The sequence below is a fragment of the Salmo salar genome, chromosome 14 (assembly GCF_965601325.2).
Source record: "Salmo salar chromosome 14, fSalSal1, whole genome shotgun sequence".
Taxonomy (NCBI): domain Eukaryota; kingdom Metazoa; phylum Chordata; class Actinopteri; order Salmoniformes; family Salmonidae; genus Salmo; species Salmo salar.
In genome coordinates this window covers 31,704,743-31,719,660 of record NC_138304.1, presented here as the reverse complement: position 1 = coordinate 31,719,660, position 14,918 = coordinate 31,704,743, and the positions used below count along the sequence as shown (strand labels likewise).

At 44.1% G+C, this 14,918-nt stretch overlaps 1 protein-coding gene across 1 annotated transcript in view; it reads right to left on the bottom strand.

The window, feature by feature from the left end:
• Positions 1–128: 128 nt before the first annotated feature.
• Positions 129–14,918, bottom strand: part of LOC106569160 (PH domain leucine-rich repeat protein phosphatase 1) — a 79,622-nt gene continuing 64,832 nt past the window's right edge. Inside the window, exons 7-17 of the mRNA XM_014140205.3 lie at positions 13,815–14,017; positions 13,479–13,539; positions 10,638–10,733; positions 6,060–6,215; positions 5,055–5,255; positions 4,681–4,843; positions 4,442–4,572; positions 4,189–4,302; positions 3,656–3,850; positions 3,340–3,568; positions 129–2,684 (exon numbers count right to left, since the gene is read on the bottom strand). Coding sequence (XP_013995680.1) covers positions 1,407–2,684; positions 3,340–3,568; positions 3,656–3,850; positions 4,189–4,302; positions 4,442–4,572; positions 4,681–4,843; positions 5,055–5,255; positions 6,060–6,215; positions 10,638–10,733; positions 13,479–13,539; positions 13,815–14,017 — 2,827 coding nt within the window. The 3' untranslated portion in view covers positions 129–1,406. The remainder of the gene's footprint in view (positions 2,685–3,339; positions 3,569–3,655; positions 3,851–4,188; positions 4,303–4,441; positions 4,573–4,680; positions 4,844–5,054; positions 5,256–6,059; positions 6,216–10,637; positions 10,734–13,478; positions 13,540–13,814; positions 14,018–14,918) is intronic.

The window sequence follows — 14,918 nt, the reverse complement described above, 5'->3', positions numbered from 1 at the left end:
CATACATTGAAAAAGGGGAGGAATGCTGAGAGAAATGATTGTATATCAGTTACACACGTGTGTCAAACGCACACAGAAGAGAATAAAATTTGACTGCAAAATATAAAATACCACTAGAACAACAAAGCTTACAAATGTAAGATTTATTATACCAAAGACAGGAACGTTTGTGTGGTTTACTTTCCATGTGGATAATGTAGCATTTGTTTGCATTACTGAACTGGACACAGTCATGCCGGTGATAACAGTTAGGCGGGCAGTGGGACGGAATACTGTGTGTATGTATTATGTGTGTGTGTGTGTTGTGAGCACATTAGAGGGAGTGCTGACTAACCAAGATGTAAGTATCAACAGAACTGAATGAAAAGAACCATGGTGAATTGTGTGTGCTTGTACTGTATAATAGGGTGGGTGTACTGTGTATGCACGTATCTGTGTGTGTATTGAACATGTCTCTGAGTGTATGTGTCCACGAGAAAAAGGTGAGATCTCCAAAATGGCGAAACCAGGTCTGACCCACACCCCCAAATCCGTCCACAGACATACGGGTACACAGTTCCTTTAAAAGCATCAGTATTTCTCTTATTTACAATCATTGGAGGGAAAAAAATCACAATTTCTCTCAGAGAAGATTAGTAAAAGTGACTAGGTCACCATAAAGAGTATGCAACTCCTAAGAGTTAGTCTTTCAAATTTCTACAAAAATGTCTATGCCTTTTGTACAGGCCAAGAGCCATGATTTAGTGAAGAAATACAGTTTTATTAAATGCCCCATCTACAACAGTTAAGCGTGGTATTATTGGTGTGTACCATTCAAATGTATTTCATTGATAATAAAAAAAGATTGTGTTCTCCATGTTTCATTTAACAAGGTTTTTTCAGCAACTTAATTTTCTTTACATTAAAAGATATGGTAAGTAAAAAACAACGGAATCATATCCATAGCTGTGTGTTGTGATAGGCTAACCCTTTTGCAGAGAGACTAGTGTTGATTACATAGGTACTCATTGGTTCGTTGTCTAATGTAAAACAACGTTCCGTACAGTCTGTCTGTGAGTAGTAGTGGAACTACTTTGGACCATAAAAGGTGTGTCCATAAGTAGGATACCCAATAGGGTTGGGTTATCTTAAAGGGCTCATTTGCATGTCCTATTCTATAGGCCACTTTGGGGAAAGGGGTGGAGCAGGTTACAGTGCTTGGTACTCCAGTGCTGTGGTCTCAGGAAAGGGGTTGAGTGATTGTAGTCTGTAGACATCTCAGCAAGGTGCTGTTTTTCAGATACATAGGTTACTCAGCTAGTCCGAAGACTCTGTAGCGATTCTCCACTGTAGGGATTTCGGGGTGTGTCCTAGTTCTCTGCAGAAACATAGTGGTAAATTGTTGTAGATGCAGTAGAGGGTGTGTCCTAGTAGTCTGCAGGCTGGTCGGGGCTAGGTGCTTTCAGTTGCTTCTGCTGATGCTGCTTCATGATCTCCTTGACCTCCTCCACCAGCTCTGGAGGGATGATGAACTGGTCGTCCGGGTCGGGCTGGGCGGGGGCCGTGAAGTATCCCCCTCCCTTCTTAGATGGGGCGTCTGCTGCCACCTCGATCAGGTTGTGGCTCTTCTCCTGAGGGGCCACAGAGCCGTTCCCCCTCCTCTTCCCCATGGCCTTCCCGTCATCACCCGGTCTGCCGCAGCCCACTGACCAGCCCTCCTCTCTATCCTCCCTCATATCCGCCAAATCCGTCCAGCCCGTTGCCTCCCCCAGGGTCAGCTCCACCCCTTCCTCCAGGGGTTCCGGGGTGCAGGGTGGAGGAGGTGGAGGGGCCAGCAAGCGTTCCCGTCCTGACGATGATGATGATAAAGAGGCCTCAACCCTAAGGCAGTGGATGTCGGCCTCCACCTCCACTCTGCTCCCGTTGGAGAAGACCCCGGCGATGGGCTCCTCATCCTCACTGTCCAGTCCGTTGTCAGATAGTGCGCTGGAGAAGGTGGCGCTGGACAGCTGCCTCTGGAAGGATCCGGTCAGACAGGCAGGGTGGAGAGCACAGCAGCCCCGGGCAGGGAGCTCCGAGCCTGGGTGAGGGTAGGGGCAGGGCTGGGCGGCGTGCTGGGCCTGGAGGGAGAGCTGGTGGGCCTGGTGGTGCAGGTGGAGCTGGTGGGGCTGTTCGTGCAGCAGCCCCAGGGAACTCTGAGGAGGCTCGTCAGAGGAGGCCGTGGATCCCACCTCGCTGCTCATCTCACTAGTACTGATCTCACTGCTGATCTCACTACAGGAGGACGGGGGGACAGGGAGGGAGCCATCCCCTGTGGGTCGCTCCTTTATCGACGAACCCCCCGAAGAGGGGTAGCCGCCCAATCCAGGGCTGGGGGGCGGCTGGGGATGGTCTCTGCAGCAGCAGCAGTCCTCACTCACAGAGAGCTGCACCACCACGGCACAGAGACTGTCGGTGCAGCCGTAGCCCTGGGCCAGTGTACACAGCTTCTTGGCTGCAGCCAGGCCATCTGGGACGTTACGCACCGCCTCCACCGCCTCCGACGGTGACACGGCATCCCACAAGCCACGGCTTCCCAGGATGAAGAACTCGTCCTGCGGGGTGAGGGTTACCGTGCAGACGTAGGGCCGTGGGATCACCGCCGGGTAAAGGAAGGAATATCCCATGATGCGGGTGGAGTCTGTCACTCCATTCACCTTGTTGTCCTAGAGGAGTAGGAGAAGATGACTTAAATGTCCCACAGAAACCGGTATTCTGCCGTATCCCAACCCCTCGCAGAAACACACACACAGTATGTTTAGAGTGGGAGCTGTTCTAACACATTCCCCATCCTCACACATACAGATTAAAGCTCAGGCCAAAATTGTATTAAACGCGTCATTAAGTGTGGTATCAATGACAAACTTGACTTCAAAATCCCATACCCTTCGGGGATATAGAACTGAACATGAAATGGAATTGACGTGCATCACAAGCATTTGGAGCAGTACTTTAAATTAACATCCTCATATACACTGCCACACTCCCACCCACAAGCAGAATACACTCTTAACCCCTCCTACCCCTCCATACACACACACACACTTGTTTTTCTATCCTCGTGGGGACCTACAATTTATTTCCATTCAAAATCCTATTTTCCCTAACCCCTAACCCTTATGCCTAACACTAAACCTAATTGTAACCCTAACCCCTAAGCTTAAAATAGTGTTTGTCCTCGTGGGGACGTGGTAACTGTCCCCATAAGGGAGAATTTTCCTTGTTTTACTATCCTTGTAGGGACTTTTTGGGATTTCAGGTGCCCACAAGGATAGAAGAACAAGGCCACACACACAAACACACAAACCCCTCCCTGTGTACCTCAGTGATGATGGCGTTGTGTTGTCTGATGCGTCGGTACTCTTCCTCCAGGCCTACGTTGTGCAGCAGGGAGAGGGGCAGTGGCTTGCCGTCTCGACACAGGATGGCCTGGCACTTGCCCACGTTGGCAGCGGTGAGGGTGAAGCAGCCGCCCGGGTCGGTGGGGTCATGTCTGATGTGGCACAGGGCCGCCGAGCCGCCCAGCTTCTGCCCTGCCGTACCCAGCTTCCTGTGGCACAGAGAGAGAACAGGAGAAGGTTGAATTTCTGATACTGTCTAAATAAGAAGTTGTGTGTATGTGTGTGTCCATACTAACCTCTGCATGACGAGGAAGGTGTTGGTCATGTAGTCTTCTTCACTCTTGGTCTTGTGTAGCTCCTCGGCCAGCACATCGTTCATGGTACACTGCAGCAGGTACGGCACTTCCACGTTCCTATCTCCATCAAACACCCCATAGAGGGCCTCACGACTCCCACCGAAACTGTTCACCGACAGGGCAGCCACACACAGCCTGGGAGAGAGAGAGAAAGAGATAGGAATACACGTGCAAAACGTTAATAATATTCCCTTGAGGATTTTGAGAGTTTAAGACTTACTGTAGCTCCACAGCATTGCATCTCTGTCACATCTGTCACACACACAAACGCATGGACGTGTGCATGCACCCACATCCCCAGCCTCTTATGTTTCACACACTAACTCTACTGCCCCCACATTGACCTCACCGACTGACGTGTTCGTCTTAGTCGCCATGGTAACTTTGCTTGTTTTTCCACACATGAAAGCTCTCCCATGGTGACCCATATGGTTCACACATGATGTGCATGTAGCCTTGTGTATGTTACTCACTTGTTCTTGACACCCGAGGCTTCTGTGTAACCATGACTCCACACAGCCGGCCCACCCGACGCCTCATTGGTTGAGAAAGTCGGGGGCGGGTCGATGCGGAAACAGCGAATGTTACTGCAACAAAGAGGAGAGAGGATACTTAATAAAAAGAACACAGTGCAGGAACAGGTACACAGACGAATACAGGTACAGACAAACTAAAGAATTAAATTCATCTTTGCTCACAATTTGTCTACACTAATAGAAGACTTACTTGAGTTGTTCCAGGGTTTTGTGGTCCAGGTTGAGGCGAGGGTTGCCACTCAGGTCCAGCTCCTGGAGTTTAGGAGGCAGGATCTCAGGCAGGCTGATCTCACTCAGCTCATTACAGCTCAGATCTACACACTGTGGAGAGAGGAGGGTTAAAACACACAGATATATACAACCACCCTCACACGCACACATGAATATACATGCATTCACACACACATCCTACCTGCCTGACTGTCCTACCTTCATCTCCATAAGCTGCATGACCTCAGGGAAGACTTCTATGGTGTTGGAGTGGGCGATGAGTGTGTGCATGCGTCTGCAGTTCATGATGGTGGTGGGCACCGTCTTGAGCCTGTTCCCACTCAGGTCCACCTCCTCCAGCTCCTCCAACTTTGCCATTTTACTATAGAGGATGAAAAGTCAGTGAATATGTACCTAAAAGAGACAGTATATTGTAACTGTGGTAGAAAAACAAAAAAGAGAGTTACAACAGTTATTTTATGTGTGTGTGTGTGTGTGTGTGTGTGTGTGTGTGTGTGTGTGTGTGTGTGTGTGTGTGTGTGTGTGTGTGTGTGTGTGTGTATACAGTATGTAGCCTACATCTATCCACTCACCTGGCAGGGAAGGTGTGCAGGTAGTTGTAGGCCATGTGTAGTACTCGGAGGTGTGTGTGTCCCGTCAGTAAGGAAACACACTTATCAGTCAGTCGGTTGTTGGTGAGGTACAGTTCCTGAAGGATGCTGTTGCTCTCCTCTGATAGGCTGGAGGGAGGCAGGTGCTCTAGCTTATTGGCCGAGGCATTCAGGCACCGCAAACTGAAACAGGAAGTGAGCCCTAGTGTCAGTCTTTCAACCATTACACATATAATGCCGGTGTAATAAATTGCCACAGCTAGTATTAACATGTTTAATAAATAACTGGGTAATAATTTAAGGTCACCTCTTGTCATCATGCTCTATTGAAACAAACAACACATTCATATTTTTTTTTAACACACTCAATGAGTTTCATTCACTACCATGTAATCACATTCATTGAATTCTTAACATCCTATATTATAGTGTTCAAAGTATTAGGAAGAACTGCTCTTTCCATGACATAGACTGACCAGGTGAATCCAGGTGAAAGCTATGATCCCTTATTGATGTCACTTTATATATCCACTTCAATCAGTGTAGATGCAGGGGAGGAGACAGGTTAAAAAAGGATTTTTAAGCTTTGAGGTAGTTGAGACATGGATTGTGTATGTGTGCCATTCAGAGGGTGAATGGGCAAGACAAAATATTTAAGTGCCTTTGAACGATGTATGGTAGTAGGTGCCAGGCGCACTGGTTTGAATGTGTCAAGAACTGCAACGCTGCTGGGTTTTTCACACTCAACAATTCCCGTGTGTATCAAGAATGGTCCACCACCCAAAGGACATCCAGCCAACTTGACACAACTGTGGGAAGCATTGGAGTCAACATGGACCAGCATCCCTGTGGAACGCTTTTGACACCTTATAGTCCATGCCCCGACGAATTGAGGCTGTTCTGATGGCAAAAGGGGGGGTGCAACTCAATATTAGGAAGGTGTTCCTAATGTTTCGTACACAGTGTATGTCTTTAATATTGTGTTACCTGTCAGATTTGAGGAAGAGGTTGCAGGGCAGCTCTGCTAGCTGGTTGTGTTGTACGTCTAACACCTCCAGTAGTGGGCGCTCTACTCTCTCAGGCAGCTTCTGTAGGTGGTTGTGTCCTGCACTCAGCTTCCTCAGACTGCTGCTACACAGCAACCTGCCAGTAGGGGGGAGTGGAGAGACATCAGTATCACAATCAGTAACAGCATCACTGTAACAATGGGCTGCATCTCAATGGTCAGAGTCAGCCAGGGAGAGAAACAAGAGCTGCATCTCAATAGCCTAAAGTGGCTTCCTCTTCTCCTTTCTGCCATCTGCACTAATAAAAAAGTTAAGAACAGAAAAGGTGAAATAACAGGGGAGGGTAGTGCTTTTATTTCCTGGGTTCACATTCACCCATTTGCAGGTTTTACTATATCATTTCTTCCATTGTAACCAAATGTCCTCATCTGCTTGCATGCACCTCCCCTATATCAAGGTGTTTTGGAGGTTCCATTATGCACTGCACTTTTCCACACATTAACTATACCACAGGCCAATATAGTCTACCAGTCTGTCTATCCTGCCCTCTATCCACCTTTCATAGTGACAATAGTGGTAGGTGGATAGTTTGTCCAGATCTGTAATATGCTAACTAGCAATCCTACAAAGCTGCACAAATTCGATATAAGTGTAGAGACCAGGTGCGTCATTGCGCATGAAAGAACAGTGAAGACATGAGACACACAGCTCAAAAAGCTCCCTATTGATCTTGTTTAGAGACAATAGAATTATCCTACCTAGACTAGAACAACACAATGCAATGAATAATTGCATTATTGTTATCATGCAAGTACAGAATTCTACTCCAGGCTGTAAACTTCAGTGAATATGTTATTTGAATAACGGGGCAAAAGCCCTGTGATTTGAATTTGCATCAGTTGTTAGTCTACTCTCAACAGCTTATAAGGTCTCGAAAGGCAGTGTAGAAGGTCAGTCTGGCTGTATTTTCAGTTATGAGACTGAAAAATGTGCTGTTGCATCATTATTTTCCTAAATCGTCCTATAATAATCTGGCCACATACGCTCCCAGCAGGCCCAGTTATTTAGGAAAGCTTAAAGTAATGATTCACCCATTTTGAATGTTATATTGTTTTTGGTGCATCTCTGAGCAATGTTATATTGATTCCCTGGGTCAATTCGTGTTTCCATGTCTATTTGAGATATTGCCGTTCAAGCAGGAAGAAATTTGGCCGATACTACGTAGCATTGAGATAAAGTCGCTCTCACTAAACTGGAAGTGAATATCAGACACGACTTTTAGATCACAAAAACATCTATCATACATGTCAGATTTCAATACTGGCCAATGTCATAACGAGGTACGTTGTCTTCTCTCGAATGAGCCATTGATCATATTTTAGCAATTTTCCTACCCTGAAAAATTTGCATTTAACAGAGGGTATAACACATTTCTCCTATTTGTCTGCCTCTTCAGTCCAGAGTGCATTGCATGGTGCTGTTGTGAATGTCAGACTCAACTCTCTGAGGCACATCGATCTGCAGGTTGAACATTGTGAGATTGTAGACTCCTAAATTGGAATTGCAGTTTGTTTAGGAGATTTTACAGCTAATTAGCTACATGCTGATATTGACTTTGGTATTATTGTGTGTAGATACGTTTGCTAGCTCGCTACCTAGCTGGCTAGCCAGCCAGCTCATAGAGGGAGCATTGCATTGTGGGTTTTATAGTCGACTTGAGCTGCAACAGATTTACACAACGGTTTTCACATGTTGCTACCAACCTTATAACGACAAAATGATACATTTGTTCACAAAAATAACACTATGTGAGAACAATATTTTAACACTGTAAATAATAGGAATTAGGTTTTCGGTGGATTTTTCCTTTAACGTGCTCTGCCTCCTCTCCAATCCGAGCAGCTATCCCTGGTGCGCCTACTGTAGAACCCGTAACGCTTCAATATTGTCAAAATATTTGTCATTTAACTTTGAAAATGTATTACATTTTATGTGTGGCATAAACACAAAACAGTCACTATCTTTTAAGCGGATTAGGCCACTTCAAGTCTCCTGTAGGCTACCTGCGTACATTCGTCCAAAATATAATTAAGCATCCAAACTTTGCAGATTGTGGTGTTGAAAACGCAAACCATGATGTTGAAGCAGCCGAAGTTGGTATGCTTTGCTTATTGGTTATGGTCCATTGGCACAGATGCCTGTTGGTGGAAAATTTGTTAAATTTGTTGAACCTTTTAATATAATTATAAATATAGCATAAAAATTAGTGATGGGGGAAGAAATCGCTACAGTTACGTATCAGGATATTATTTTTGACGATATATCGTATCGACCATATCGCAATATTATTTTGGCGCTATTTGGCTGTACCGGCACCAGATCCTTCACGCTGTAGCGGGTTCTACATCTCCTTTTTAAATAGGGAGCCCATTTGTTTTCAGCACTTTTATTTCCATGACTGATCAAAACTAATTTTCTCATGGCTCTGTCTTGTCCCTCTGTAGCAAACATATGGTGAGCAATATGTTTGTAACACCAAATCGCAATAAAATCACAGTATCGAATCGCAATACATATAGAATCATGAGAATAGCAATACATACTGTACCATATTGGCACCTAAGTATCGTGATAATATTGTATCGTGAAGTCCCTGGCTATTCGCCGCCCTAATAAAAATGTTGAAATCTGATTTCCACCTAACTGATCATTCTCTGCAGCAGGCTCTGATCGCAGTGTACAGTGCATTCGGAATGTATTCAGACCCTTTTCCCACATTTTGTTATGTTACAGGCTTATTCTAAAATGGATTAAACAGGCAAACCCTCAAGCTTCTGGCCCGTAGCCCTGCGTGGCATTGACGGTGCCACAAAAGCATGCTGAAGTGGCAAAGTCAATATCCACATTTATAAACACAGAGCCACTACAGTTATTGTTATTTGTCATCGTAAACATTATTTTTGAATTCATTATATGAGGGGGGAGTATGTGGACATTTTGTTTTACAGTACAAGGGGAGAGTCGTGTGAAACTATTTTAAATGTTGGGGGGGGAGTATATTTTTTATAGGACACCTCCAGTTGGACCAGCCCTCCCCCAGTAAATGTTTAACTGTCCCTAAAGACAAAGGAGTGGGGACATGGAAAGTACGCATGTAAGAGATGCACTGTAGAGATCTATTTTTTACTCAGGAAGTGTCAGAATGATGAATTTCAGCTGCAGGCTCTACTAGAAGCACTGTTCATTTCTGTTTCCACGTCAACATCCCGGCCCCACCCCCATCCCATGCCTTCTATTACGACCCAGTTTAGACAAACACGCACGCAGTGTCACAGTACAGCTGGTCTAATGGGGGCTGTGTGTGTGAGTGTGCGGGTGCATGAGTGTGTCTAAAATTTGACTTGAACTGGGTATAGAGAAGGAGAGGGAAAGGGAGAGAGAGTGAATACAGCGAGCGGGAGAGAGAGAAGGAAGGATCATCTGAAGCAGGGATGGGAAACTGGCAGCCCGCGGGGAATCCCTTTTGAAGGCCCTCGGATCAACCCCCCCCACCGAAATATTTATTTTTATATTTGACATTTTTGGGAAACTCAGTCGGGGTTCTCAACTTACTGTTGCGAGTTAGAATAGTACAATATCGAAATTTGGTTGTGCAGTAGCAGTTTTTACATTGCTAAGTTAGCGGTCAGCTATCTAAACTTGTTGTCATGGATGAATTACTGGCCGGGGGGCCCCCATTGATTTTGTTAGTCAATCTCAGTCAGAAAACGGCAAACATTTCTCTCCACCCTATGGCAAAATTTGCTAAATTGCAGGAAATAAGCTAGCGAATTGCATGAAATTAGTTATAAAATTGCTAAATCTTCTCTCTACCCCATGGTAAAATATGTAGAATTGCAGAAAACGTTGATTAAAACTACAACATTTTCTATATACCCCATGGCAAAATGTGTAGAATTGCATAAAATTAACTCTAAAATGTGAAAAAAATTATCTCCGCTGTCAAGAGGGAGGGCACTAAGATGTTTTTCTCACAAAGTGGGGAGGGGGGATATAAAAAGAGAGTTAGAGAGAATGGGATGGTTGTGACTATCAGGTTGGTTTATTGTGCTTGGTGAGGGACAGTAGACCGTCCATGAGCAGGGCACACAGATATGCAATATTCCATTCACTTTCATTGTTCTATACACAATGCTATGTGGCTGGAGGGAGTCAATGAGACCACTGGCTGTGTCTCAACAGTTTGAACTAACATCCTTGTTTCCTTTCCTTGTGTCCTTCCCTCCATGATCACTGATCTGGCAGGACATGAGAGGTGGAATCAACATGGTGGAATACCCGTCCAGTGCTTTGACATTAGTGATTATGAAGGGAAGCAGACAAGGAAATTAAGCTGTTTAAGATAATTGAGACAGAGCCATTGGGAGAATAGAAAGATAGATTGACAGTAGTGAGACATTGGGAGCAGGGAACATGGAGAGAAACTGACTATGCTGTGATCGAGAGAATGTGAGTGAAAGAGAGATATAATGGCAGAGTGACAGTTAGAGAGACAGACCGTGCTGGGAGCTCAGTAACAAGGTTGTGGCTGAGGTCCAGAACTTCTAGTTTCTTTATCTCACACAGCCACTCTGGGACAGCCTCCATACGATTCCTACAGAAAGAGAGAGGGTGCGAGAGAGAGAGAGAGAGAGAGAGAGAGAGAGAGAGGAGAGAGAGAGAGAGGTCAGGTTTGAGGAGGCTTTGTGAATATGTTGGGTTTAACCTCTACAGTTGCTGCTCCATATGCGATATGTGACTAGAATGGTGTTGTAAACAACTGTCAACTTTCAGGGACATAAACATGTCTTATATCGTCAGAAAGCTTAAATGATTGTTAATCTAACTGCAGTGTCCAATTTACAGTAGCTATTACAGCGAAAAAAAGAACATGCTATTGTTTGAGGATAGTGCACAACAACAAAACACTTTTACCAAGGCAACTGGTTTAATAAATTCACCTCTGATGATAAATAAAGTACTTACATTCAGTAATCTTGCTCTGATTTGTCACCCTGAGGGTCCCAGATATAAAATATAGGATAGTTTTGTTTGATAAAATCTTTTTTTTTTATATCCTAACACGATCCATGTTTTATACAGTGTTTTGCATGAATTCCGACTCTTTCAACAAAACAATTTATGAAATCTAATCGGAAAAACTTTATTTAACCTGGTCAAGTTTGGATTCTGTGCAATCCTCAGACACTCTAGAAGGCAACCAAAAAGTTTCATCATTCTACATTACATATTGACTACACAACACGTCAATTAGCCCATGAAGGTCAGCCATCATTACGCACCAATGAGACTAGCGGTGGTCACTTGATTGACAGTGTCTTGGTCCAATGACCACCTATCATTTTGAAACATAGCTATATCTAGATAGCCAATGAGCTGGACTTTCCAGCAGTATGTGAACATCCTTTGTGTGACAAACAGCCATCACGCTAGAGCTGTGCACAACAGTGCTCATTCTCAGGGTGAAAGCAAACAGGACGCACGGTAGTTTACGCTACGCAGCATTTCCTTCTCTTCTACACACTTTTCTCAAAACTAAAAAGCTAAATCGAAGTCCAAGTATACAAATTTGGATAAGATTATTGCAGAAATTGGCTGGGAGAGTGACACAGAACGAATGGATGAGCACAGGTTTAATTCCAGCAAGAAATAAGTGTTTTTGGAAGGAAAATATCCACTTTTAGATCAGCAAGTAAAATACGTTTTTGCTTCTCATGCTAATGCAGTTGTTCAAATGGTTGCATATTCATTGGAGATATGTTTGAGATGTTTCTTTGATTATATATATATATATATATCCACAGTAAAACGAGTCCTATATCGACATAAACTGAAAGGCCGCTCAGCAAGGAAGAAGCCACTGCTCCAAAACCGCCATGAAAAAGCCTGACAACGGTTTGTAACTGCACATGGGGACAAAGATGGTACTTTTTGGAGAAATGTCCTCTGGTCTGATGAAACAAAAATAGAACTGTTTGGCCATAATGACCATCGTTATGTTTGGAGGAAAAAGGGGGAGGGTTGCAAGCCGAAGAACACCATCCCAACTGTGAAGCACGGGGGTGGCAGCATCACGTTGTGGGGGTGCATTGCTGCAGGAGGGACTGGTACACTTCACAAAATAGATGGCACCATGAGGAAGGAATATTAGGTGGATATATCGAAGCAACATCTCAAGACATCTGTCAGGAAGTTAAAGCTTCATCGCAAATGGGTCTTCCCAATGGACATTGACCCCAAGCATACTTCCAAAGGACAACAACGTCAAGGTATTGGAGTGGCCATCACAAAGCCCTGACCTCAATTCTTTAGAATATTTGTGGGCAGAACTGAAAAAGCGTGTGCGAGTAAAGAGGCCTACAAACCTGACTCAGTTACACCAGCCCTGTCAGGAGGAATGGGCCAAAATTCCCCAAACTTATTGTGGGAAGCTTGTGGAAGGCTACCCAAAACGTTTGACCCAAGTTAAACAATTTAAAGGCAACGCTACCAAATACTAATTGAGTGTATGTAAACTTCTGACCCACTGGGAATGTGATGAAAGAAATAAAAGCTGAAATAAATCATTCTCTCTACTATTATTCTGACATTTCACATTCTTAACTGACCTAAGACAGGGAATTTTTACTAGGATTAAATGTCAGGAATTGTGAAAAACTGAGATTAAATGTATTTGGCTAAGGTGTATGTAAACTTCTGACTTCAACTGTATATGTTTATAGATATGTGTTGTGTATTTGATGTTTTGACGCAGGGCTCACCCGTAAAAGTATTTAATGCTGTTAAAATAAAGGTTCAATAAAATAAGTAATAGTAAACTTGAGTTTAGTGGTAGCATTTTTGTATGTTCTCTATAGCTATGTACTAGAAAATGTACCAATTGACCAATTTGGCCACTTGGGTACATTTGGGCAAACTCGTTAGGGACACCTGAGAGACTTCACACTAAATATTATGTAGCGCTCTCATTCTTGAATGTATGTTGTGGGCAACTTCTAAAGTATCCTTCCTATCTCAATGTATGGACTTTCCTTTGCATTTCAAAGATGACGCAAGCATCAAATAGAAAAATAGAAAACGCTTTTTGTTTTTACCAGATCTATTGTGTTATATTCTCCTACATTCATTTCACATCTCCACAAACTTCAAAGTGTTTCCTTTCCAATAGTATTAAGAATATGCATATCCTTGCTTCAGGTCCAGAGCTACATGCAGTTAGATTTGGGTATGTCATTTTAGGCAGAAACTGAGATTAAGGGTCCTATCCAGAAGAGGTTTTAAGAGAGTTTGTGTATTTTCAGCAATGTTGAGTGTGTTTATATGAGGGCATTGGCCTCACCTGGAGATGTCCATGTAGGTGAGGTTGGATGGCACTGGACTGACATCTAGCTCCTGTAGATCTGTAGAAGAGAACAAGAGCACTAAACCACCAGCATGTGTGACATGACAAATGGAACCAGATACTGTAGCTAGGTAGTGACAGAGCAATGCAGTGATGGAGATTGAGAATGACACAGGCTATTTACAGATCTAGGATCAGTTTCAACTCCCCCAATCCTAACCGTAATCATTAGTGTGGAAAATGCTAAACTGACCCAAGATCAGTGTCTAGGGGCAACTTCAACCTACACTATTACAAGTACAGCAGGCATAGATAGACTAACTGGGGACTCACCGTTGTTCTGTGCGTAGACAGCCTTGAGCATAGAGCCCTTGGCCTTGAGAGTGACGATATGGTTCCTCTCACAGTGGAGGACCTCCAGGTGGGGGAACAGGGAGGCATCCAGCTCCTCCAGCCTGTTGTCACGCACATCCAGCTGGATCACGTGTCTCAGCAGGTCTGGCTCGTCTGGAACCACCACCCGGATCTTATTCAGCCTGATGGCAGAGAGGTCTCTCATAACTGAGCAGTAGGCAGTATGGTCCGTAGCATAATTAACCCTCCGGACACAGACGTCAGATCAAAATCAATGTCTGTATGGATGGATACTTGATCGAGTTGTCAAGCGAAGGGAATTCGATTTGAAATCAACTTTGATGACCGGTTGTTATTTTGTGGTTGACACCTGAGTTTTATTGAAATGAACACATTGATTCAATATCTCCAATCTCCAATAGATGGTCTGATATTTCATATAGGATGTGTGACTTAACAAAGGTACTGAGGTCTCCTCTCCTATACTTTAGGTTTAAGGTCTGACCTCAATGGCCCCATCACTGTGTATTCACCATCAGGGTTACTCATTAACTGACCTGACACTTGGCACATTTCTAAGTAATTTTGTACAAGACTGGAAAAAGCTGCACCCGCCGACAAAAAGAGCAGAATAGACCACATCATCTCTATCTACACTCATGTGTGATCTTTGGTCCTGAGCTTGAGAACATGATCTAGAGAAAATAGACATTATCTCTTAACACTGTGAGGAGTGATGTATTAACTAGACAAATAATGTTAAGTCACTCAAGGCCTGCTCTTTGCCAAGCAGGAGGGAGAACACCGCTCTAGTAATAATTACGAGACTTTCCAAACTGACTCTCTGTTTAGCCTGGTTCCAAGCTAACGGTCTGTTTAGCCTGGTTCTTTTCCAAGCTAATTGTCTGTTTAGCGTGGTTCTGTTCCATAGTGACTGTTTGTTTAGCCTGATTCTGTGAGGTCATCTGATCCTAGATCTGTGGTTAAAGGCATCATGTACCTTGACCTCTGTGTCTTTGCCTGTTTAGTCTGGTTCTGTCCCATACCGACTGTCTGTTTAGCCTGGTTCTGTCCCATACCGAC